The sequence below is a fragment of the Hippocampus bargibanti genome, linkage group LG04, assembly GCF_051943395.1.
Source record: "Hippocampus bargibanti isolate YZ-2025 linkage group LG04, ASM5194339v1, whole genome shotgun sequence".
NCBI lineage: Eukaryota > Metazoa > Chordata > Actinopteri > Syngnathiformes > Syngnathidae > Hippocampus > Hippocampus bargibanti.
Genome location: NC_142737.1, coordinates 1852633 through 1879487, shown reverse-complemented (window position 1 = coordinate 1879487; position 26855 = coordinate 1852633). Strand labels below are relative to the sequence as shown.

The window sequence follows — 26855 nt, the reverse complement described above, 5'->3', positions numbered from 1 at the left end:
GTAAGGCGTTTTTCGCGCGAAAAACAACCATGTATAGTAAGCCGTTTTTAGCCGAAAAAAATGACCATGTATAGTAAGGCGTTTTTCGTGCGAAAAACAACCATGTATAGTAAGGCGTTTTTCACGCGAAAAAACGACCATGTATAGTAAGGCGTTTTTCGCGCGAAAAACAACCATGTATAGTAAGCCGTTTTTAGCCGAAAAAAATGACCATGGTAAGGCGTTTTTAGCCGAAAAAAACGACCATATATAGTAAGGCGTTTTTAGCCGAAAAAAACGACCATGTATAGTAAGGCGTTTTTAGCCGAAAAAAAACTACCATGTATAGTAAGGCGTTTTTAGTCGGAAAAATCAGCCGTGTATAGTAAGGCGTTTTCGCACGAAAAACGACAATGTATAGTAAGGCGTTTTTCGCCCAAAAAAAACCCCATGTATAGTAAGGTGTTTTTCACGCAAAAAAACGACTATGTATAGTAAGGCATTTTTGGCCCGAAAAAAACGACAATGTATAGTAAGGCGTTATTAAGACGAAAAAAAAAAACGACCATGTATAGTAAGGCGTTTTTATCCCGAAAAAAAAGACCATGTATATAGTAAGGCGTTTTTGGCTAAAACAAAAACCACCATGTACTGTATTGTAAGGCATTTGTAGCGCAAAAAAAAAAAAAGAAAACGACCATGTATCGTAATGCAGTTTTAATCTGAAAAAATTGCGATCTGTTTGAAAATTATTTTGATCGCCAATTTGCCGGAGGAGATTTGGCAAAGATGTCATGGCTGATTTATTGACATAAAAAAATAATAAAAAATACCGCATTTTTTCGCGAGAGGAGGAGAAGCAATTATTATTATTATTATTATTATTATCATCAAGCTAGCCCATCAGGAACATCTCGTTTGGTGTGTAGTGGTGGAACAAAAAATATAATAAATAAATAACGAAAAAAAAGAAAGTTTTTCGTAGTTTATTATTTTTTTTTGCTTTTTTTTTCAACGAATTTTTATTTCTCAGTAACATTCTGTAAGAAATACAAGCCAGTAAGATACAAACTTCAAACAACCAAGCGCACACAATTGTTTCTTCTAACAGGCCACGTGACAATATCAAGCAATTTTCCGAACTTTTTTTTTTTTTGGCTTTGTGAGCTTGGAAAAAATAAAATAAAATATGAAAAAAAGACAAAATAAAAACACAGAAATGTAAACAGCAACAAGTTTGTTAACCTAGCAAGGTTGTTTTCATGTCTCGTCTTTCTAGAATCTTCCACCAGTACACGTGAACAAGATGTTTCTGAGCGAGGCTCGGTCGGACGCATGCGAGCAAAAAGCAAATGATCGGGGAAAAAAATGTAACAGGAAGTAAAAAAAAAAAAAAAAAAAAAAGCAGCAGGCTGTTAAGACGAGGAAATGATGGGGCTAACTTACCTTTTGGGGGCGGGGCTACAGTGGGGGCGGAGTTACAATGGGATTGGGGGCGGAGTTAAGCAATGGTGGCGATTAACACGAAGACTCAAAAAGCCCTTTTTTGGATTGGATGGACAAACATTGACGATAACAACAACAAAAAATGTCAATCATTCAGGGAATGATTGACATTTTTTTTTTGTGAAAGACATTCAAAAAGCGCAAGCGATTCATCATTGTCACATTTTTGGTCCGCTGAATAAATAATAATGATACATTTCATTTATCTATCAGTTATCTATTAGCTAGCTAATAGATAACTAATTATAATACCATAGCACATTTACCATACCATAACACATTTATTTACCTAAAATACATTGTGTGTAGTTTTAAGGCGTATTTAGTTGAAAATGAAGTTTTATGCTGATCTGGCAACGGATTAATCTCATTTTAATGGTTTCCTATGGCAAATTAATGTTTGGAATAGACACTTTTTACCTTACACACTTTCTGGGAACCAATTAAGTTCGTAAGCCAAGGTGTATCACTGTATTGGCTAGCTAGCTAGCAAACTTTCTACCTATTTGAGTTATTCAACTATGTAGCTAACTATCTATGAGTTATCTATTAGCTAGCTAGCTAACTTTCTATCTATTTGAGTTACTTCCGGGTTGAGTGACCACTGCCGGGTGTGGCTGCCACTACTCACCCACAGAAAAACGTATCCGGTGACTTTAAAGTGACCTTGAGAGTTTTGAAAGGCGCTTATAAATGAAATGTATTATTATTATAAAAATAATAATAATTAAAAAAAAATGGCATCCAGGAAGTGCTTTTCCAACAATGCCCAACGGGGGGCGCAAGCGAGTAAACTTAACGGAAAACTAGCACAGTTGATCACGTAAGCAGACGGTCGGAGAGAAAAGTGGTCGGTCTGGCTCCAGGGGGGGTTGGGGAGGGGGTGTATTATGGGATGGGGGGGAGGGTCCTTGCGGCTGAAACTCCTTAAAACTTGCCTGCGTTGGCCACAAACGGCAGCGAGCCAAAGAGGTCCTCAGTCGGCAGGGGCTTGACGGAGGCAGGCGGGAGCTGGTCGGCCTCGGCGGGTTTGTCTGTTGCGGAAGCACGGCGGCAAACAAAACGTTGGTGACAAAAAATAACAAAACAAAACAAGCAAAGCTCGTGAGCGCACTTGGCTAGCTATCTATTAGCTATAAATTGTTAGGTTAGAATATTACAGGCTAATATTAGCATTTTACGGTTATCTTTAAAATTGTGAATATTATGAACAGCATTAAATATTTACATTTAGTTAGCCATTTTTAACAATATCTATCAAGCTGGCTAGCAGCGTAGGTTAGCTAGTGATGTAGCTGGCTAGCTGTCGAGCTGGCTATCTATTGGCTAGCTGGCTATGTAGCTGGCTAGGCTGTATGTCTTTCTACTTGGCTGGTTAGCTATCTATGTATTTGCTTCCGGGTTGAGTGAACGCTGGCGCGTATGGCTGCCGCTGCTCCCTCACAGGAAAACATATCCTGTGACTGTAAAGTGACCATGAGACTTTTGAAAGGCGCTTATAAATCAAATGTATTATTATTATTATTACTGTCGTATTATCATTTGCTAGCTATCTGGCTGGCTATCTAGCTAGGTATATGTATGCTATAGGTTGGCTAGCTAGCTAGTTTTCTATCTATTTAAGTTACTTCCGGGTAGAGTGAACGCTGGCGCGTGTGGCTGCCGCGGCTCACCCACAGAAAAACTTCATCCTGTGACTGTAAAGTAACCTTGAGAGTTTTGAAACGCGCTTAGAAATGAAATGTATTATTATTATTATCACTTGACTTGTTTTGTAAGACGCTAATCAAAGAAGAAAAAAAAGAAAAGAAGAAAAGGAAAAAAGAAAAAAGTAAAAAAGAGAAAAGAAAAAAGAAAAAAGAAGAAAAGTAAAAAAATTAAAAGAAAAAAAAGAAAAAGAAAAAAAAAAAAGAAAAAAAAGAAAAATGAAAAAAAGAAGAAAAAAAAGAAAAATAGAAAAAGAAAAGAAAAAGGAAAAAAGAAAAGAAAAATGAAAAAAAGAAGAAAAAAAAAGAAAAATAGAAAAAGAAAAGAAAAAGGAAAAAAGAAAAGAAAAAAGAAAAAAAAAAAAAAAAGAAAAAGAAAAAAAGTAAAAAAGAGAAAAGAAAAAAGAAGAAAAGTAAAAAAATTAAAAGAAAAAAAAGAAAAAGAAAAAGAAGAAAAGGAAAAAAGAAAAAAAAGAAAAATGAAAAAAAGAAGAGAAAAAAAAGAAAAATAGAAAAAGAAAAGAAAAAGGAAAAAAGAAAAGAAAAAAGAAAAAAAAGAAAAAAACAGAAGAAAAAAAAGAAAAAAAAAAAAAAAAAGAGAAAAGAAAAAAGAAGAAAAAAAAAAAAATTAAAAAAAAAAAAAAAAAAAAAAAAAAAGAAAAAAAAGAAAAAAAGAAAAAAAAAAGAAAAATAGAAAAAAGAAAAGAAAAAGGAAAAAAGAAAAGAAAAAAGAAAAAAAAAAAAAAAAGAAAAAAAAGAAAAAAAAGAAAAAAGAAAAAAAGAAAAGGAAATAAGAAAAGAAAAAAAAGAAAATACAAAAACAAAAAACAAAAAAAGACAAAAGAAAAAAAAAGAAGAAGTGACTTGCTTGCTCTTAGCATGTCGAACTCGCGGTCGATCAGCTCTTCCTCGGTCAGCTTGGAGAAGTTGTCGTCGCCGAAAGGGTTCCAGCGCGACATGTCGGGAGGGTGGCTGGCGCTTTGGGAGGGGGGGCTAGCGCTCTCCGAGGCTAGCATGGGCGTTCTATGGCAAACAAAATGATTTGTTATTGTAATACTACACAAGACAATATTGATTTCATGGTTATACCCACTAATATTATATTTAATCTTTCTCCAAAATTGTATCACATATTTTTCAAGTGTTTGTAAATGCTTAAAAAAAGATGGCTTTTTTACAATATTTAAAAAAAATATATTTTATACATACTTTTGTCTATTTTTGCCTAATAGTTTATGAATAGTTTTCAATGTTCTTTAGTTTTTTTCCAATATTGTTTTTTTTTATTTTTCCCATTAATATTTTTGTAAAGCACGCCGATAATTATATACATAGAATTACGTGGTAGATTTTTATATATATATATATATATTTTAATTGGAATTTTATATTATTTACCCAATAATAATAATAATAATAATAATGCAACAATAATAATAATATAATAATAATAATAATAATTATTATTATATTTAATTTATACGCGCCTTTCAAACCTCAAGGTCACTTTACAATAGTTTCTGAATAGTTTTCAATGTTCTTTTGTTTTTTTTCAATATTGTTTTTTTTATTTTTCCCATTAATATTTTTTATTATTTTTATTATTTATTATTAAGCAGGCCGATAATTATATACATAGAATTACGTGGTAGATTTTTATATATTTTTGAATTTGAATTATATATTTACCCAATAATAATAAAATAATAATAATAAGTTTTATTTATCAGCGCCTTTCGAAACTCTCAAGGTTACTTTACAATAGTTTCTGAATATTTTTCATTCAATGTTCTTTTATCTTTGTACAATATATTTTTTCCCATTAATATTTTTGTAAAGCAGGCCTATAATTATAGAAATAGAATTAAGTGGTATATTTTTCTATCTATTTTTTTCTTGGAATTATATATTTTTTGCCCAATAGTTTATGAATACTTTTCATTCAATGCCCTTTTATTTTTGTACAATATTTTTTTTCATTAATATTTTTTGTAAAGCAGCATATATATATATATATATATATATATATATATATATATATATATATATATATATATATATATATATATATATATATATATATATATATTTAAGAGGTATATTTTTCTATAATATTTTTTAGTGGAATTACATATATTTTTTCCCAATAGTTTATGACTAGTTTTCATTCAATACTCTTTTATTTTTGTATAACATTTTATTAAAGCAGGACGATAATTATATATTAATATATAGAATTAAGATAAATATTATTTTAATTAAAATTAAATATTTTTTTATGGAATAAAGTTTTTAATATTTTTGTCATAATATTTCTATCCCAATAGATTTGTCTTTGTTTACGAATATGTATGTTTTATGTGTAATTTTCTTTGAAAATTTCTGTAGTATTGAAATGAATTTTAATATTTTATTTTTACTATCTTAATTTTGTAATATTTGTATATTTTCAGTTTTTGAAATGCCTTTTTTAAATACCTGATGATGCATTCTACCGTTTTTGTTAGCACTTTGCATTGGCTGTCGCAGGTTAGATTTTAATAATATAAATATAAATACATTTTAAATAATAATACTAATTTTTTTTTGGGACATTTCATTTCTACGTCGGTGACCTTGATTCCAAATTCGGTGACGACGTTACCTCGGATTGGAGTAGGACGAATCCGCAGGCGAAGGCGTGGCGGCGTTGTAGGTGCCCAGATGCGCCTGGAACTCCAGTGGGGAGGACGTGTAGGTGGGGACATGATGTTGTTGTTGAACCAAAGCCTGTTGGTACTGCTGCAACTGCAGTGGGAAAAGGAGAGGGGCCGGCCAAGGATGAAAAAGGGGGCGGGGCAATGATTGATGAGCGACAAAATGGCGGGACGCTTTTTAGAGAGTTCTGGATTTAGGAGGCGGGCCAAAGTCAATCAAAATCAGCTTCCATTGTTCCATTTTTTTCTCATCCATGTTTTCATTGTACAGTGATACATAGGCTTCTGAACTTAATTCGTTCCCAGAAAGTGTGTGTAAGGCGAAAAGTGTGTATTCCAAACATCAATTTCCCATAGGAAACTATTAAAATGATAATAATCTGTTCCCAGGTCCCCGTAAAACATAGTTTTCTACTAAATAAGCCTTAAAACTACACAAAATATAACGTATTTTATGTATAATAAATGCGCTATAGGATTGTAATTAAATAAATAAACTGTACTGGATAATAAAGTCGTTTTATTTACCTTTGTGATGGTTGTTGATGGCTTGATGGAATGGATAGCTTATTGCATAAAGTGGTGTGTGTGTGTGTGTGTGTGGGGGGGGGGGGTGGGGGGGGGGGGGGGGGTTTACAGAAACAAGCCTCCCAGATGGCTTGTGTGGGTTATTTGTGGAGCCTGATTGATGGGATATTTTAACCTTGCAGTCTACACTCTGCCTTTGAACTATCAATAAACACACTTGATGCAAAAAGCTATCAACCCAGCTAAACATAACACAATTGATGAGGAACAAGGTAAAATTATCGCAGAGAAAGCACCTACAAGGGATCATTCCATCAAGATGGTGAAAGAAGAAGGCTACGTTCCTCATCGAGTGTTTAATGCTGATGAAAGCGGCCACTCCATTCCATCAAGCCATCAATGACCATCACAAAGGTCAATAAAATGACTTTATTGTACAGTTTATTTCTTTAATCATAATACTATAACACATTTTTTATACATAAAATAAGGTATATTTTGTGTCGTTTTAAGGCTTAGAAAATTAGAAAGTAGAAAAAGATGTTTTATGGGGACCTGGGAACGGATTATTTTCATTTTAATGGTTTCTTATGGGAAATAGATTTTTGGGAGACACACTTTTTGCCTTACACACTTTGTCTGGGAACCAATTAAGTTCGTAAGCCAAGGTATCACTGTAAATACATATAGAACGGACGCAAAAAAAGTCACGTCGCCGGTGTTCTGGGGGTTAAAGGCTGCGTCTTGCGCAAACTTGGCGGAAGGCAGTGAGGGAAAGCAAGCCATGGTGGCTTTTCAGCCCTCTGTTGAATCCCTTTGGTCGCAACAGATTGCCGCCCGCCTCAAACAGATGGCGGACGCCGGCGGCAAAGAAAAAGCTCAAAATTGCCGCCGGTCCACAGTTAAGTTTCAGCGTCTGCTGGCGGCCGCGTGATCCAATGTTTGCGCAGCGGGTGCGGGAGGGACCAAATCGTTTTGGGAACAACTGCCTACCATTTTTTCTTTCTGGTATCTTTGTATTTTTGACTTTTTCATGTTTTATGCATTTGTCATGGACAAAGCTTCCTTCTTTTTTGTGCGTGCGTGCGTGCGTGCGTGCGTGCGTGCGTGCGTGCGTGCGTGCGTGCGTGCGTGCGTGCGTGTGTGTGTGCGTGCGTGCGTGCGTGCGTGCGTGCGTGCGTGCGTGCGTGCGTGCGTGCGTGCGTGCGTGCGTGCGTGCGTGCGTGCGTGCGTGCGTGCGTGCGTGCGTGCGTGCGTGCGTGCGTGCGTGCGTGCGTGCGTGCGTGCGTGCGTGCGTGCGTGCGTGCGTGCGTGCGTGCGTGCGTGCGTGCGTGCGTGCGTGCGTGCGTGCGTGCGTGCGTGCGTGCGTGCGTGCGTGCGTGCGTGCGTGCGTGCGTGCGTGCGTGCGTGCGTGCGTGCGTGCGTGCGTGCGTGCGTGCGTGCGTGCGTGCGTGCGTGCGTGCGTGCGTGCGTGCGTGCGTGCGTGCGTGCGTGCGTGCGTGCGTGCGTGCGTGCGTGCGTGCGTGCGTGCGTGCGTGCGTGCGTGCGTGCGTGCGTGTGTTTTTTGTTTTTTTTTTTTTTTTTTTGGTTTTAGTCAGGTTTTACATGCATATATGTTTACCCGATAGGAAACTCACCATGACGGCGTATTGGGCTTGAGCGGCGTGAGCGCCTCTCTGCTGCTGCTGATGCTGCTGATGATACACGGGCTGTTGTTGCTGTTGCATGATCAATTGTTGCTGTTGCTGCAGTAAAGCCTGTTGTTGCTGCTGCTGCTGCTGTATCGATTGCTGCACAGCTTGTTGATACTTCATAAAAAAAAAAACACACAAAGAGTAAATGAATTGAAATCACGGAGACGGACGGATGGACGGCGTCCTTGATTTCACGTTGAAGGTTACCTGGAGGTATTGGAGTTGCTGTGCGTTGATGTGTTGCTGCTGGAGAGCGTGTTGTTGTTGTTGTTGTTGGACTTGTTGGTGGAGCTGCTGAAGGCGCAGGTCACCCGGCTGCAGCTGCTGCAGCACTCTGTGCTGCTGACTGCTAGGTTGAGGCTGCGCGCAAGGCTGTTCTGAATCCGGAAAGTGGGAGCGGGCAACACTAATTATTCGGTGGAATAATAAGTATATATATATATATATATATATATATTTTTTTTTATGTACTTGAGCATAGCATTGTTTAGTTTTTTTTGCCTGACATTGTATATATTTTGTAATGTCATTTTTGTGCCTTACATTTCCATATCTACTTTTTTCGCCAATGTATATATTTTTTTTATTTGATATCCATTTTTTGACATTTAGTTAGATTTATCTATTTTTTTCTTTAAAAACCCTAAATATGTATTTTTTTTTTTACCCACACCATATCGTTTTAAACTTCTCTCATAGTGTTTTCATTCAATTTTGCTCAATTCAATGTATTGTTTGTGCCAGTCTTGTCATATTTTATACATGATATCAACTGCCTGAAGTACTATTATACTTCTACACAATTCAGATATATTACATATAAGTGATGGTTTTTATATCTTTGAATTGTGTCATTTTTGTGTTATGCAAAATAATATACCAGCTTTTTCTTTTCGAAGTTCCTACTTTTACTATTTTTATGACTTTCTTTTTATTTATTATTATTTATTTATTATTATATATTATTTATTTCTATTTTATTAATATTTTTCTTAAATAATTTTGTCAGATGTCAGGATGCATAGATAGCTAATTTCACGGCGTCTGAATATTTTGCACTATTTTTACTGATGATAAAATGTTTAAACTTCATATTTTTTGATGTTGTATTTTTTAAATTTGTTTTATTTTCTTTTATACGAAATACTATTCCATCTCATAATTTTCCAAATTTCCTATTTTTACCATTTTTATGATCTTCTATTTTATTAATATTTTTTTTAATAATTTTGTCAGATATCAGGATGCATGGATTGCTAGTTCCACCGTGCCGGAGTATTTTGCACAATTTTTACTGATAACATTTTTATACTCCGTATTTTTTGATGTTGTCTCTTTTATTTGTTTTATGCCAAATAATATTCCATCTTTTTCCCCCCAAATTTCCTACTTTTAATACTTTTCTTCAATAATTTTGTCAGATATCAGGATGCATGGATGGCTAGTTCCACCGCGCAGGAGTATTTTGCACAATTTTTACTGATAATAAAATATTTAAACTTCATATTTTTTGATGTTGTATTTTTTTGTTATGCCAAATAATATTGAATCTTTTTTTCAAATTTCCTCCTTTTACTATTTTTATTACTTTCTATTTTATTAATATTTTTCTTAAATAATTTTGGCAGATGTCAGGATGCATGGATGGCTAGTTTCACCACGCAGGAGTATTTTGCACACTTTTTACTGATAATAATAATCATAATAATAATAATAATAATAACAATAACAACAACAATAATAATAACAATAATAAAAATAATAATAATAATAAATTTGATTTCTAAGCACCTTTCAAAACTCTCAAGGTCACTTTACAGTCACAAGCTAAGTTTTTCTGTGGGTGAGCAGCGGCAGTCACCGAAAGTAACGCAAATAGATAGAAAGCTAGCTTGCTAGCTAATAGATTGGATTCGATTTGCCTTTAAGAACATTTTTATACTTCATGTCATTTGATGTTATGCATTTTTGGGTGCCAGATATTAGTTAGATTTTCAATCCAATTTTAGAAAATATTTTGCACATACAGTAAAGTCTCGTTATATCGATATTCAAGGGAGTCCGAAAAAATATCGATATAACCGGGACTATCGATATATCCGACCCTGTTTGCATGTAATTTTCTCCGTGCGTGCATAGAAATAGTATCGATATAACCGGGACTATCGATATATCCGATATCGATATAACGAGACTTTACTGTATTTACAAAATTTCAACAAGGTCAGGTAGCCTTGACGGGAGCTCTGCCTTCTCTTCTTTTGGGGCGCACCTTTCTGACCGCTGCCGACGGGGGCGGAAGGTCCGACGCTCATCTTGGCGGGCGTGACGCTGGCCAGCGGCAGGACGTTGCTGTTGGCCGCCTTGGGCCTCTGCCGGGGGGCGATGGAGGTCTCCGTCGGGCCCACCGAGTCTCGTATTCTGAATATGGAGAGAACATCAGTAAAGGGTGGTTTGAAATTGACTTCAGCAGGTTGTTGTCGGGTTTAAGGAAGTGCGAGGTGCCATTTTTAAAGATATGACCGTAGGTTTTACTATGTGTATTTTTCCATCTGAGATTTTTCTGGATTTCCTCCAATTAATTAGCACATTTTTAAAATGCCTTAATTAGCATGTTGTTCAGTTGTCTTTTATCATTTAGCAATTTTTTTTGTATCAAAAAAATTTCCCCATTTTAAGTATTTTTTTCAAAATATAATCATAGTTAAAATGTGTTTTCTAATATTTTGTGGAGTATATTCTCCAAATTTGTAACTAAAATGTGTATATCTAGCTCGCTTTATATATGTATTTGTTTGTTTTTATTATCATTTCTTTTCATTTAATTTTGTTAAAAATGTATTTATCAAAAAAAATTCCCATTTTATCTTTTTTTTCAAATGTAATCATAGTTAAAACGTGTTTTCTAATATTTTGTGCAGTATATTTTCCAAATTTGTAATTAAAATGTTTATATCTATCTCACTTTATTTATTTCTTTATTAACATTCATTTTCATTTAATTTTGTTGAATTTTTTTATTAAATAATTCTTCCCATTTTATATATATTTTTCAAAATATAATCATTGTTAAAATGTGTTTTCTAATATTTTGTGAATTATATTCTCCGCATTTGTAACTAAGATGTGTATGTCGATCTGCTTTATATATTTATTTGTTGATGTATTTATTATCATTTCTTTTCATTTAATGTTGATTTGTTTTGTATTAAATATGTTTTCCCATTTTATATATTTTTTCTAAATATAATCATGGTTACATATGTTTTCTAGTACCTTGCTTTTGTCATACTCTTCTTGGCGGCCACTTCGCTGGCCGTGAGAGGCTCTGGTAACGATGTGGAGATGGAAGAATTCTGTCAAAAAAAATCATTACATCACTATGCAGTCAATGGCAAGACATTTTTAAAAAAATATAATAATAATAATCATCATCATCATCATAATGATAATACATTTCATTTATAAGCGCCTTTCAAAACTCTCAAGGACACTTGACAGTCACATGATATTTTTTCTGCGGGGTGAGCAGCGGCAGCCACACGTGCCAGCGTTCACTCAACCCGGAAGTCTATCTAGTTAACTATCTATCTAGTCAGCTATCTAGTTAACTGTCTAGCCATCTATCTAGTTAGCTATCTACCTAATTAACTATCTATCAATTTATTTATTTATTGTTCTTACTTGCTCACGAGTATTGGGGAAAAAAATGGTGAAAAACAACAACAAAAAAAAGATCTACGCTGTACTTACAAAGACATTTGGCACCGGGCAATTCCTTCCGGCTAATTTAAAGGCAAAATAGGACACTTGGTAGATGTCGGGTCTCTTCTCCTGGTCTGGTTCCAGCATATATCCTATTGGGAAGCATCAAAAACTGTGGGGTGAAATTCACCTTTTGGTCACATGAGGGAGCCATTGCTCCAAAAACAAATAAAGGGTAAGAGGAAGAAGAGTGGAAAACCAGCAGGCAAACAGACATCAAGTAGTCCTGACTGGTTTAAACAGGCTCAACTTGTGTACAGATGGCCCTGTGCTGGAACAGTCGCGCACATAACAAAAAGAAGAAAAGAAAAAGAAGGCCGAGCTCATGAAAAACGGCGACCAAACATTGGCGAGGGAATGGAAACGGGACTTACGGATCAAGCAGTGCAACTTGAGGGAGAACTTGGAGTTGTCAGGAACGATAAAGGTTCCGTCGCATATGGCAACTTGACTCTCCCCAAATGGAAGCGTGAAGAAACACAGCTTGTACAACAAGCATCCCAGCGCCTGCGGGAACAAACATTTGATGGTGACGGACGACCATTTTGACACACACACACACACACACACGACAATAATAATAATAATACTAATAATAATAATAATAATCCATTTGATTTCTAAGTGCCTTTCAAAACTCTCAAGGTCACTTTACAGTGACAGGATCACTCGCCCGGATAAGAAAGCTAGCAGCTAATAGGTAGCTAAGAGCCAATAGCTAGCTAGATGGCCAATATGTCAATTAGCTAGCTAGCCAGCCATATAGCCAACCAGATAGCTAGCTAATAGGTACCTAGCTAGCTAGTAATAATAATCCATTTTCATTTATAAGTGGCTTTCAAAACTCTCAAGGTCACTTTACAGTCACCGGATCAGTTTTTCTGTGGGTGAGTAGCGGCAGGCACACGCGCCAGCGTTCACTCACCACCAAGTAACTCAAAAAGAGAGAAAGCTAGCTAGCTAATAGAATGCTAGATAGCTGATAGTTAAACAGCTAATATGTTTCCTCACTCAATTAGCTAGCTCGCCAGCCATATAGCCAAAAGATAGTCAACTAGATAGCTAATAGCTAGCTAGCTAGTAATAATCCATTTATTTTATCATTGCCTTTCAACACTCTCAAGGTCACTTTAGTCACAGGATAAAAATAATAATAATTTGACACTGTTCCTAAAATACTTGCTTTGGAATAAAAATGTCAGACTTCCCGATTTGGCACATTTCGGAGCATGGTTTTGTGAAACTTTTTTTTCTTTTGCAGTGCATCTTCATCATCAGAATCATTACAATCATCATGACGCGTTCCTTTTTTTTAATGTTGTTTTGTATGTTTGTTTTTGTTTATGTTGTTTTCATGTTGCTACAATGGGGTTGAAATTCCAAACCAATGAGAGAGTCAAAATCCCTCTAAAATGGCGTCTTTGAAACAAAATGGCTGACCGTCTGTGTCTTTTTGATTTGTTTGTGTACTCAAAATAGAAACGGAGACAACTTTGTGATGATGAGGCGTATTCGGTAGAAAAGGAGAAAACAAACAATTCACATGCAGATGATTGGACAAAATAAACCCGCACACACATATGAAGTAAGAAGCACTTTCAAAACAATAACGTGAATGACGCGGCCATGACGGCATATTTTGCATGTCTGTGCAATACAGGTAAAACCCGAGTTGCGACCCGAGTTCCATTTCGACAAAACGGTCGTAAGTCGAACGGTCGTTTAAGTCGAAATCCATTCAAAAATGGCCGACGTGACGTTTACGCGACAGGATGGTATACGATGTCAATCTGTTGTTTTTAAGCAACGTTTTCTATTGAATACTACGATATACCAAACTGTTTACAGTTCATTTATAAATTTGATAACAATTAGTGTCGTTTTTAATCACTTTATATTTCCTATTATCAATTTTTATTAAGTGGCTATCTTGTTATCTAGCTGGCTATCTAGCTATTTAGCTAGCTACTGTATCTATTAGCTATATAGCTAGCTAGCCATTAGCTATCTATTCGCTAGCTATCAGCTATCTATTCACTAGCTATTAACTATCTATTCACTCGCTATTAACTATCTACTCGCTAGCTATTAGTTATCTATTCGCGAGCTGTTAGCTATGTATTCGCTAGCAGTTAGCTATCTATTCGCTAGCTAGCTTGCTATCTATTTGCGTTACTTCCGGGTTGAGTGAACGCTATCGTGTAGGGTTGCCGCTGCCCTCCCACAAAAAACAAACAAAAATTAATTATCCTGTGACTGTAAAGTGACCTTGAGAGTTTTGAAAGGCGCTTTGAAATCAAATGTATTATTTTAACAGATTATAACTGTACCTGTAATGTATACAAAATTGTTGACTGTACATTTCACTTATAAATGTTATACTTACCTTTTAGTATCGTTTTTATCATTTTATATTTCGTATGATCGATTTTTATTACTGTATAACTGTACCTGTATAGTATACAAATCTGTGTACTGTACATTTCATTTATAAATGTTATACTTAGCTAGCTATCATAGCTAGCTTTGTATCTATTTGAGTTACTTCCGGGTTGAGTGAATGCTGGCGCGTGTGGCTGCCGCTGCTTACCTACAGAAAAAAAACATCTTGTGACAGTAAAGTGACCTTGAGACTTTTTGAAAGGCGCTTCGAAATGAAATGGATTATTATTATTATTACTATACGTACCCATATATCAGCCTTGGTGGTGATGGCTTTCCCAGCGTACAAGTTAATCATCTCCGGCGCCCGATACGACAGCGTGGTGTACCTGTAGCGGTCAGAAGGGAGGAGGCGTTGAGTGACATTTTAAAGGACAAGCGACGTCTCCGGACAACTTGTGTCTATAATTTGTAAAATGGCTTCAAATGACTTCTACTGAGCGTATTTTACAAAGATTCCAGTGCATAGAGCTATATTTTATGTTTTAAGACTCGCGCTGAATATTCAGGAAGTCTTGTTTTTGAGTCGGTGATGAGTCCGTACGTGACGTCACTGAAGGAACATCCCTGACCGAAAAAAGGACACATTGTAGCCGTCCTTCCATCACGTCAATGCATTTTGCTGTACTTTGGTCTGAAAATGTCATGTAGGAAAAGAGGCAGAAGAGGGCGACAAAGCTCCATGTAAGGAATTAATCAGATACCTCAAAATGGCATGGAATAAATTATTTAATTGATTGCAAACATGTATGCTTTCCTCTTCAGAACTATTTGAATCATATTCATAACTGGATGTGTACCAAGAAAGCATATTCTCCGAATCTGAAGCCATTGTTTTGAATCTCCAGCAATGCAAGACGTCTTGGCGTGACGTCACGAACTGGGGGCGGGACTTTCTGAAAATGCCCAATTTGCAGCTCATTTTTTTTGCAGATTTTGGACACTTGAAGTCATTTTTATTGGTGTTTTGCATTTGACTAAAAATATCATAGTGCGTGTTTTGGGTATTTTAGATGCTATAAAACGTTTTTCTGATGTCAGTTAAGAAAAAAGTGACGTCGGTTGTCCTTTAACGGACAAAGAAACTTATTGATGATTGGGTTCATGTCACAAAGAGGGTACACAAAGTGCTGAAGAATGAATGACTGTCTTTGTGTTGTCATATTATTTGTTATTTAGTTTTTTTTAACTTTATGTTAGTTCCGGGTTAAGTGTGGCTGCCGCTGCTCACCCGCAGAAAAAAAAAGATCCTGTGACTGTAAAGTGACCTTGAGTTTTGAAAGGCGCTTATGAATGGAAAAAAATACAATAAAATGAATAAAGATAATAAATATCACCCCCTCGCCGCGGCGGCTTTGGAAGATTGATGGAACTCACTTTTTAATCTCGTCCTCCACAGCGGTCACGCCGTCTTTGTGCGGCTGCAGAACTTTGTGGGTGGCGCTACCAAAGTCGCACAGCACGTAGCTGCCGCGGTCATTCAGCAGGATGTTCTCCACCTGAAGAGAAGCACCGGAGTTGGTTCATCCTAAGTATTTAAAACCATGGGTTGTATTTGAGGGGTCAAAAACGTGATGATTTGAGAATTTGTTTTGGTGGGTATAATATATATATTCTAAGTTTTTGATATTTGCTCAGTTTTTGGGACCGAACGCTTCTCAAAACGCTTGTTGGTGGAGTTTGTCACTGTAGCCTTCCTGTAAATAACCGAACATTTGGGCCAGGCGTCTTGAGATTTGGTATTTTTAGTTGCTTCTGCTTTTGATAGAGATGCCTTTTTGGCGCTCATGTTTCGAAGAAAAATGGATATGAGATCTGAATTTTCCAAAACTTTTGTTACATCTGGTCGATGTTGAAGAAGCAAAAAAAAAAACAATTAGTGGTCCAAGATGAACTCTTAACAGTAAAAATAAAACAAAATAAAACAAATAAAATAAAATAAAATAAAACCAAAGAAAACAAAACAAAAGAAAACGAAAGAAAACAAAATAAAATAAAACAAATAAAATAAAATAAAACCAAAGAAAACAAAACAAAAGAAAACAAAATAAAATAAAAAACAAACAAATAAATAAATAAATAAATAAATAAATAAAGAATAAAACATAAAAAAAGTAATACAAATACAATAAAAGTAAAAATAAAATAAAAACATCTAAATAAATAAATAACAAAAATAAACTAAAATAAAAATAAAATAAAAATACAAATAAAAATAGAAAGAAAAGAAAAAGAAAAGTAAAAGAAAAAAAATACAAAAAGAAATTAAATAAATATAATAATAATCCAGGCGGGTCATGTTTTTTTTGGTGCATTGAATCATGAGATACACCCGCCATCTTTACCTCAAAAATGATGGTGATTGACTTATTCAAATGTCATTGTGCTTCACCAACAATCTACCTCATGACCAAAATATACGTTGTAAAAATTCTAAAACGATCCGATAAAATCCGTCGGACAAATTCATCCGGACAAATCAGCGGTCATCCGGCTGGTAGCCATTTTTAAAACTATGCTAGAAACCGAGGTCAACTCAAGGCTTCCAAATTGGGCCAAGGAGTCACCGAGAAACATCTGCGAGAAGAGAAGGAGCAGCATGTGGGAGTCTGTAGGAGGGGGGGGGGGGGGTATTCTGCGGCAAAGGAAGGAAATATAAGCGTGACCTGGCAAAGGAAGCGGGAAGGGGGGGGGAGCAAAAGTGGAAAATAAAGCGGATGTGCTGGAATCATCCGGGAAGCTCGTGCTGAGCAAGCACATTTTTTTTTCAATTCAAATATTTGGGGGAGCTTCACTCTGATGTTTTCGCGTCTGGTTGGGGGATTTGGGGAACACTAATGATGGGAAAACGAAGCTTCATGAAGCAGTTCGGATACATTTGGACTCCTCTCGTTGGTGCTCTTGGTTTAAATATGACGCTTAGTGCAATGGAACCATATAAAAATGTCCACAGCATCTTTAAACGAAGAGTGCCATCTGGAGGAGTAGAAAAAAACCATCACAGGCGCTTCATGAAGCTTCAGTTGTCCATAACAAGCTCACGTGAAGGCAAAAACCGAACAAAAGCGGAATTAAAACTGTCCACGTGTGTTTCCGGAAACAAATTCATCTAGAAAACAAATGCTTCAAATCCTACTGGACCCTTCGCACCCTGCCCACTACCTTTTCCAGCGACTCCCCCTCAGGCAGGCGCTACCGATCCATGCGCACTAACTATAACTAAGATAGCCAGCTAGAGAGCTAGTGAACCAGCCAGATAGCTAATAGCTCGCCAATAGATAGCTAATAGACAGCTAGCTAGGTAGCCGTAGAATTAATAGATAGCCAGCTAGATAGCTAGCAAACCAGCCAGCTAGCTAATAGATAGTCAATAGATAGCTAATAGATAGACAGCTTGCTAGGTAGCCGTATCACCACGGCTCATTGAAATGCGGCTAAGCGGTGAGCGCTATTATTTATTCTTTTTTTAAGATTGCGTCTGACCTTGAGGTCGCGGTGGATGACGGGCGTCTTGCACTGGTGAAGTCTCGCCACCGCCTCGCACGTGTCGCAGAAGATGTGAAGCACCTCGGCCTCGCTGAAGCCCACGTTGAGACGTTGGTTCATCTGCTTCACCACCTGGCCCGCTAAACAAACACAACAACAACAGGTGAGCAGTCACGGTTGGACGCCATTTTGTGTCCAGGAAGTACCTTTGCAGTACTCCATGAGGATCAGAACCTCCCACACGCTGTCCGATACGGTGTTGACAGCGGAGTCCAGGTAGCCTACGATGTTTTTGTGGCCGGCGAGCTCCTTCTGCGCAGCGCATGAAAGACAATGACGACAACTTGAAATATCACAAAATGGCTGCCTGCCTCGCAAATGTCACAAAATGGCCGCATGCCTCGCGAGAAGTCACCTCGGAATGCACAAAAAATATTTTTTCTCAGCTCGCACGCGCGGATATAAACATTTACCCCCAAATAAATGCGATTGCTCAAAAAAAAAAGACACGCAAATTAAGTTGTATTTGTTTCACACAGCTGAACTCTGTTGGATCATAGATCGATAGAGAGCTAGCTAGGTAGACAGGTACTGAGCAGGCTCGCTATATAGGGAGCTAGCTAGCTAGACAGATAGGGAGTTAGCTAGCTAGACAGACAGCAAGCTAGCTAGAACGATAGCGAGCTAACTAGACAGATAGCGACGTAACTAGCTAGACAGATCACAAGCTAGCTCGCTAGACAGACAGCGAGTTACCTAGACAGATGGCGAGCTAGCTAGCTAGACAGAAAGTGAGCTAGCTAGGTAGACAGATAGCGAGGTGAGCTAGCTAGACAGATAGCGAGCTAGCTAGCTAGGTGCGCTTACTTGGTGCTTCACAAGTCTTATGAAGAACGTGTTCAGGTTTTTCATGCCCCCCCCCCCCCCCCAAAAAAAAAAGCGCGATAGAAGTCGGACGCATAATAATTGTGATGATTTCCAATCCGTGCTTAAAATCCCGGACCAAATTTCACGTGAAATTCTGCGAAAATTCTGACTGAAGACATTGAACGAAGGCTAAAAGTCGCGCGAAGTAGCGCGTGGCTCTCACCATGATGGTAATCTCCCGCTTGTGGACGTTGAGGTCGGGCACGTTGTTGACGTACATGCGCTTGAGAGCGCAGCGGATGCCGCTGTGCGTACGGGCCAGGAAAACCACAGAGAAGCCTCCTGAAAGCACACACAGACAGAAAAAAAAAAAAAAAACGTTTTTTTGCACCACTTGGATGACTTTACACAACATCCGCTCACAAAATGCGCTGCTTATCGGAAGTTAATGCAGCGAAACGCGCATCTGGAATCTAAATTAGCTACCTATTCGCTAGGTATTAGCTACCTATTTGCTAGGTATTAGCTACCTATTCGCTAGGTATTGGCTATCTATTCGCTAGGTATTAGCTATCTGTTTGCTAGGTATTAGCTATATATTTGCTAGGTATTAGCTATCTATTTGCTCTGTATGAGCTATTTATTCGCTGGCTATTAGCTATCTAATCGCTAGCTATTAGCTACCTATTTGCTAGCTATTAGCTATCTATTCGCTAGCTATTAGCAATCTATTTGCAAGCTATTAGCTATCTATTCTCTGGCTAATTAGCTATCTATTCCCTGGCTATTAGCTATCTATTTGCTGGCTATTAGCTATCTATTCTCCAGCTATTAGCTATATATTTGCTAGCTATTATCTATCTATTCGCTAACAATTTGCTAGCTTTTAGCTATCTATTCACTACCTAGCTATTAGCTATCTATTAGCTATCTCTTAGCTATCAATTCGCTAGCTATTAGCTATCTATTAACTATCTATTTGCTCGCTATTAGCTATCTATTTACTAGCTATTAGCTATCTATTCGATGGCTATTAGCTATCTATTAGCTATCTATTTGCTAGCTATTAACTATCTATTCACTAGCTAGCGAGCTTGCTATCAATTTGAGTTACTTCCGGGTTGAGTGAACACTGGCGATTTCCAAGGCACTTAGAAATAAAATATGTAATCATAGTTATTTATTTTTATTTTATTTTTTTTGGTCAAAATCACCGTCACACACCATGTTACAATTTAAAAAAAAGGTTGAGCACTGCTCTCACCGTAAACGTATGTTTTATGGGGACCTGGGAACGGATTATTCTCATTTTAATGGTTTCTTATGGGAAATAAATGTTCGGAAGATAAACTTTTCGCCTTATACACACTTTCTGGGAACCAATTATGTTCATGAGCTGAGGTATCACTGTACTTGACTTTTTGCTTGCAGATTAGCCCCTATCATGGCAAATACCTCGAGGATTTGCGAAATGTCGTCGTTTCAAAAGTCGCACAGGAGTAATTAGCGGCTGCTGGGCTAAACGGGTTTGGAAATCCTTTCCTGAGTTGACGCGTGATGTCATCAGGATAGCCATTGACAAAAAAGCAAAGTGTTTGAGCATCTCAAGTCTGTTTAAGTTTTATTTACGATACTTTTTTGTTTGTTTATTTATTTTAACATCCACCATTTTGTTTTGTATGCGTGGTTCTTGGATATTTCTCCGATGCTCGTCCGACAAACCGCTGACGTTAATAATAATAATAATAATAATAATAATAATAATACAATTAATTTATAAGCGCCTTTCAAAATTCTCAAGGTCACTTTACCGTCACAGGATAAGTTTTTCTGTGGGTTGAGAGTTTTGGTATGCGTGAGGGCCTGAAAGCAAGTAACTATTTAACTCATTCACTGCCAGTACCAAATTTATTCGGGAATTGAAAATATGACGCGGAGCGCCATTCCCGAATTTGTTCGGGTTTTAGTTTTCTTCCGTTTGCCGATAAAACGCTGGTCAGATCTCTGGCAGTGCTTTTTCCCTTCCATGAGGCGGCAGCATTTGCCTTTTGTACAGCCGCCCCCATTTCAAGCTTAGATAACTCCGGAGCCATATAACTTAGGAATTAACTTTGATGAAAGAAGAAAGTCTTAGGTTGTTATTGTGGATTTCAGATAACAATTTGAAATTCAGGTTCAGACTTCAGCAAACTTCATGGAACGTTACATGCTTGATTTTGCTTTAGCGGGCCGAATAAAATGCTGTGACGGGCCAGATATGGCCCGCGGGGCCTTGACTTGGACACCATATTATTTTTAAGAGCCGGCGTTTGATATTTTCTTACAAGCGTGTCCCGATATTGACTTTCCACCCCGAGAAAACGTGCACTGAATTGGAACGAGGGCCGAGCTGCTGTTTGCCGCCGCGAGTCAACAAACCGCTTCCGTCGTTCACCCCGAAGCATCTGGATTCCATCCGCCCCTTCCCTCCGGTTTGATCTTTACGACACCTTTGATGACTCACGGGTTACACTCGCTCGTAAAAAACGTGACCAACGCTGTATGGCGGTAGTTTTGCGTGTCTTGTCGTTCAGTCGGCCGACGCTCAAAACCCGTGCGGCGGCGGCGGCTTTCAACTGCGCTGACGGGCTAGCGTCGCCCGCTTTCCCCGTTTTCTTTTGAGCTGACCCGAGCTAACTTGTTGCGCAACAAGCGTCCCCATTGTCGCCTCATTTGCAATCTCGATGAACTCGTCCAAATTTGAACTGCCGCCGTCATTAGCCGATTTAATAATAATAATAATAATATTTCTAAGCACCTTTCAAAACTCTCAAGGTCACTTTTCAGTCACAGGATACATTTTCCTGTAGGTGAGGAGTGGCAGCCACACGCGCCAGCGTTCACTCAACCCAGAAGTAACTCAAATACATAGTAAGCTAGCTAGCTATCAGATAGCCAAGAGATAGCCAGCTAGACAGCGAGCTATATAACTAATAGAAAATGGATAGAAATCTAGCTAGCTAATAGATATACAGTAAAGTCTCGTTATATCGATATTCAAGGGAGTCCGAAAAAATATCGATATAACCGGGACTATCGATATATCCGACCCTGTTTGCATGTAATTTTCTCCGCGCGTGCATTGAAATAGTATCGATATAACCGGGACTATCGATATATCCGATATCGATATAACGAGACTTTACTGTAATAATAATAATAATACTACATTTGATTTATAAGCGCCTTTCAAAACTCTCATGGTCACTTTACAGTCACAGGATATGTGTTTTTCTGCGGGTGAGAAGCGGCAGCCACACGCGCCAGCGTTCACTCAACCCGAAAGTAACTCAAATAGATAGAAAGCTAGCTGGCTAAGAGATAGCTATTGACAATAATAATACATTTCAGAGATAGAGAGATAGCTAATAGGTAGGTTGCTAGCTAGATAGCTAATATGTTTCCTGACTCAAATAGCTAGCTAGCTAGTAGCTAGCTAGATAAATGGCTTATTGATAGCTAGATAGATAGCTAACAGCTAGCCAGCTAGATAGTTATGTTTCCTGATTAGACTTGAAGATTGCATCGGTAGTATCAACTGACCTTTTTAATTTCGTTTATCGAATTATTATTACTTCTGCACTGTAATTTTACTCCAATTTAGGCTTATGTAATAATAATAATAACAATAATAATAATAATAAAAATAATAATGACACATTTTATTTCTAAGCGCCTTTGAAAACTCTCAATGACACTTGATGTAGGAGAAAGGCGTTGTAATATTTTTTACTTTAGCATAGCACACCTCGATTAGCGTTGGCATTTGGCCGTGCGCCCACTTGAAGACCGGCTGATCGGGACTCAATGAGCGAGCACAAAAGACGGCGCTGACAGCCGTCATGAGAACACGGACCCTCCCCCCCACCCCCCCTTATCCCGTTAGCATTCTATGAGTCGACAAAAGAGCCACAATGCCAGCATTCATCAGTCATACAGTATGCTAATCGTGGCCATTCGCAACGTTTCCACAACGGACAAACCGGTTTACTCAGACCAACTTTGCCACGCGCGTAAAGGCGCACCATTTTAGCGGCTAATGCTAACTTTCACCGGGATTGAGTTTTGTAATTTAATTATTAATATTTTTTTTAATATTAATTTATAAATTACATTTTTGGTTTTCATTCACATTTAACCTTGTAACACGCAAACATCATAGGTGTCAAAGTTAAGGCCCGGGGGCCAAATCTGGTCCGCCATACCGAACGTAAATGGATCAGAAGCGCGACGCGAACAACGGGCCATAAGTCAAAAGGTCAGCGCTAAAGTGGAATCTTGTGATTTTCATTCAACGGCCAAATGGTTGAAAACGTCGCATGATCTCTTTTGGTACCTCGAGTGCGCAACGGGCATGCAAGAGAAGAAGCTATGCTATGCGCTCTGGGGAATAGCATACAGGCGAGACATGTTATGGGGGAAAAAAATAGCGGGTGTTGCATCTAAATGTTGTTCACGCCCAATTGACAACTTCCTTTTCATTAATTTTATCTCACAATTGCCTTCCCCTCAGTAGGATGACCCAAAAAGAAGCGTCCTACTTCAAATTCTAAAAATTGGGTCTGGAGGTCGTGATCGTAAGTACGGGTGGTCGTAAGTCGAGCGGTCGTAAGTCGGATGTCACCTGTAGTTGAATGGTTCACATTACATCATGCGTATGCTAGCTTTCTAGCTGGCTACCCAGACTGCTATCTATTTTCTGTCTATTAGCTATCTATCTAGCTAGCCGGCTATTTATCTATTAGCTAGCTAGCTAATAGCTATCTACCGAGCTAGCTATCTTGCTGGCTATCTATTAGCAAGCTGGCTAGCTTTCTATCTATTTGAGTTATTCCAGGTTGAGTGAACGCTGGCGCGTGTGGCTGCCGCTGATCACCCAGAGAAAAAACTGATCCTGTGACTGTAAAGTGACCTTGAAAGTTTTGAAAGGCGCTTAGAAATCAAATGTATTATTATTATTATTAGGGTGGGAACTTTAGCATGAAAGCAGCTATCATTCCCCCCAATCGACTGCAACTGAGGTTCTGGACTGACATGAGACGGTGGAGGGTCTAAGATGCTAAGCTAAGCTAACACGTCCAGATGACGACGTCTTGAAAAAAAATGAACATTGCATGATCAATCAATAAAGACTACCAAAGTAACTTCGGCCACTAATGCTAACACAACACCGTTCTTGGAACTGCATTGATTAGAATCGGTGACAAACGAACCATTTATTTTACAAATGTGCGCTTTTGTGGTTTAATTAGCCACAAAAAGCCTAAAAAAAGGCCAATCGGCAAGGCTGTCACTTCCCCCAGTCAGTCGCATCACATGATGATAACGTCGCATGACTTTTTTTTTGTTAATCTTGAGGTCGTTGCACCACACGTTTTCACAATCACTTCCTGTTAGACCCCGAAACCACCAACTGAAATCTTGTCATTGGCTGCGCTGTTGCTAGGGAGATATACCGCCATGGCTACACAACGGAAGCGGCGGGGGCCGACCAACGTACAGCGTCCTACAAAAAAAATTGTCAGGGCCGGTGGTCAAACCTGTCGGGTCACATGACCACACGACGTAACGGTTTAGTCCAGGAAGTGAACAGAAACAGGTTTTCCGTGTGACCCGACAGCATGTTTGTGAGGTTACGCAGGGACACGCCATTCGGACGAAAAACATGCTTCCAAGGCTAAACTAACATGCTAGATCATTTTTTTTGCTGCTGGCTTTAATCTTGCAATATATAAAAATGTTCCTCATCTTATTACAGTGATACCTTGGCTTACGAACTTAATTGGTTCCCAGACAAAGTGTGTAAGGAGAAAAGTGTGTATTCCAAAAATTAATTTCCCATCGGAAACCATTAAAATGAGAATTATCCATTCCCAGGTCCCCATAAAACATAATTTTCTACTTTCTAATGTTCTAAGCCTTAAAACTACACAAAATATCCCTTATTTTATGTGTAATAAATGTGTTATGGTATTATAATTAAAGAAATAAACTGTAGTTTTGAAAGGCGCTTATAAATGAAATGTATTATTATTATTATTACTGTGTAATAAAGTGGTTTTATTGACCTTTGTGATGTTCGTTGATGGCTTGATAGAATGGAGTGGCTGCTTTCATCAGCATTAAACACTTGATGAGGAACGTAGCCTTCTTTCACCATCTTGAAAAATGATCCCTTGTAGGTGCTTTCTCTGCCATAATTTTACCTAGTTCCTCATCAATTGTGTTCTGTTTATGTTGTTGCGCGAGTGATGAGTCGCGAACGACACATCACTCATTGTGGCAGCTCCGTGTGTATCCCGACAAATAGTTCGCATGCCAAGGTAAGTTTAATAAATTTAACGTTCGTAAACCGAAAGGTTCCAAAGCCAAGGGGTTCGTAAATTGAGGTATCACTGTATCTTAACCCTCTAAATCAGGGGGCGGGAACCTATGGCTTTTTTGCACTCCGATAAAACTACATACATATTGCTTTTTCGCTGTTTATTTCCTGTTTGGACGGCAGTTGTCGGAAAGCGCAATTTTGATTGGATACTGGACTGTGGCAGTTGATGTCAAAACACGTAAACGCCCCCTTTTAAATAAGCCTGACTAGTTACAGAAGGATTCCCTTCTGCCGTGATTCTAATTTGCAATGAAACAATACCATGAATGAAACAGTTGAAAATCAGTGGCACTGTGACAAGCCCCCTGATAACGTTAGCATCAATATACTTCAGTGAAAGACAACAGAAAGCAAGCGTGCAAGCTAATCAGCGGTGTGCAGGCTAGTTAGCAGTAACTTCGCATATGGACCCGGCAAGTTGACTTTCATTCCGATCTTTTGGTTAGATTTTTTAACCAATCATGTGGAACGGAAAACTATTCATATTAATGGTTCAAAAGTGTGTCAAAGTGCAGGCTGATTGTCAGTCGCAGTGAACCTTGACAAAGTGCTTGTTGACATAAGAGGCTTGGGCGTTGTTATCATGGGAGGGGGGGTTTGCTAGAAAGCCCCCCTCCCTGGAAGAAGCTACAGTTACAGCTACGGGGAAAATGTTCGTAAAGTTGTTAAAAGTGAGTGTGTGCGCGTGTTTACGAGAAACGGGCGTGTCCAGCAAACTTACCCTCGGCTACGAGCTCCTCCACGGTGACTTGGTACCGGCCGACGGCGAACACTTTTCCGAAGTAGCTGCTGAGCCCGGAGCCGGATCCCGAGGCACCCCCGAGGCCTCCTCCTCCTCCGCCGCCGCTCTCAGACTTTGGCATCCTGGAAAACTTCTTCATTTTTAAAAAAAAATGTTGTCCTTGTTTTTTTTAATAAGTCCTGTTGTTCAAATGAAACTGGAACCAAACGTGGGAAAAAAACTGGCACAAAAGTGCAGTCCTGTTTATTTGTTTCGGTTTTTTCTGTCCATCGATACGGAGCCTCGTCGGGTAGGGAACCGCCGCCCGACCCCGCCACTCTCGGGTAGGTCGTGCAGGTGACGAAGAGGCTCGGTTGGCTGCTTAGCTTCCGCGAACTAGCGGCTAACTCGCAGGGGGTGCTTTAAAAAAACAATACAAACTGATATAAAACAGCGAAAAAATATGGGAGATTTGAAAACTATATCCACGTCAAAGCGGTTAACCCTCCGGTGGCTGATATATACCCAGCTTGGTTGTCTTCCGAAGCGGCAGCGGCGGCGTCAAGTGGGGGTGGGGGGGCTTTCCACGCCGCGACGAGGCGCTAGCCAACAGCTAGCCAGCAAGCTAACGAGCTTCGTCAGGGAGTTCCTCCCGCCACCGTACGAAGCGCAGGTAAGCCAAAGTCAAGCCGCGAACAGGGCTCCTCTAGGCAGGCGGAGCCTCAGGCGAGGCGGCGAGGGGAGGGTTCGTCCGCGCCGGCGGCTCTTCGCTTGTTCCTCGCTGCCATTTTGGCAAGTTGGTGGCTGCCAGCGGTCCGGAGTGGAGCGAGGCGAGCCGTGCTTGCCTTCGGACTTCGGAAGAGGGCCGAGCCCACGCGAATGTGGAGTAGTGATGTGTCGTTCGCGAACGGACCGGTTCTTAGAAACGAATCTCTGAAGTGAACGAAGAGAGCCGGTTATAACAAGGAGCCGGAAATGGGAGCTGACTTTTTTGTCCTCTATCCCCCGAGTCTTCGGTTAAAGTGATTGGTCGATATCCGT

The 26855-nt window shown here is 38.7% G+C and overlaps 1 protein-coding gene across 3 annotated transcripts in view; it reads right to left on the bottom strand.

The window, feature by feature from the left end:
* Positions 1-26806, bottom strand: part of bmp2k (BMP2 inducible kinase) — a 34875-nt gene extending 8069 nt beyond the window's left edge. For 2 of the 3 annotated variants that reach the window (XR_016114619.1, XM_088993479.1), the window contains exons 1-15: positions 25815-26806; positions 18893-19011; positions 18009-18114; positions 17800-17942; positions 15694-15815; positions 14564-14645; positions 12249-12381; positions 11863-11966; positions 11386-11465; positions 10382-10530; positions 8317-8486; positions 8053-8223; positions 5836-5978; positions 4060-4214; positions 2424-2519 (exon numbers count right to left, since the gene is read on the bottom strand). Coding sequence is in view for 2 of the 3 variants with exons in the window: in XM_088993479.1 (XP_088849605.1) it covers positions 2424-2519; positions 4060-4214; positions 5836-5978; positions 8053-8223; positions 8317-8486; positions 10382-10530; positions 11386-11465; positions 11863-11966; positions 12249-12381; positions 14564-14645; positions 15694-15815; positions 17800-17942; positions 18009-18114; positions 18893-19011; positions 25815-25974 (1933 nt within the window). In the remaining variant the exon portion in view is untranslated. The remainder of the gene's footprint in view (positions 1-2423; positions 2520-4059; positions 4215-5835; positions 5979-8052; positions 8224-8316; positions 8487-10381; positions 10531-11385; positions 11466-11862; positions 11967-12248; positions 12382-14563; positions 14646-15693; positions 15816-17799; positions 17943-18008; positions 18115-18892; positions 19012-25814) is intronic. The other variant, XM_088993480.1, reaches the window with a different exon arrangement.
* Positions 26807-26855: the final 49 nt, after the last annotated feature.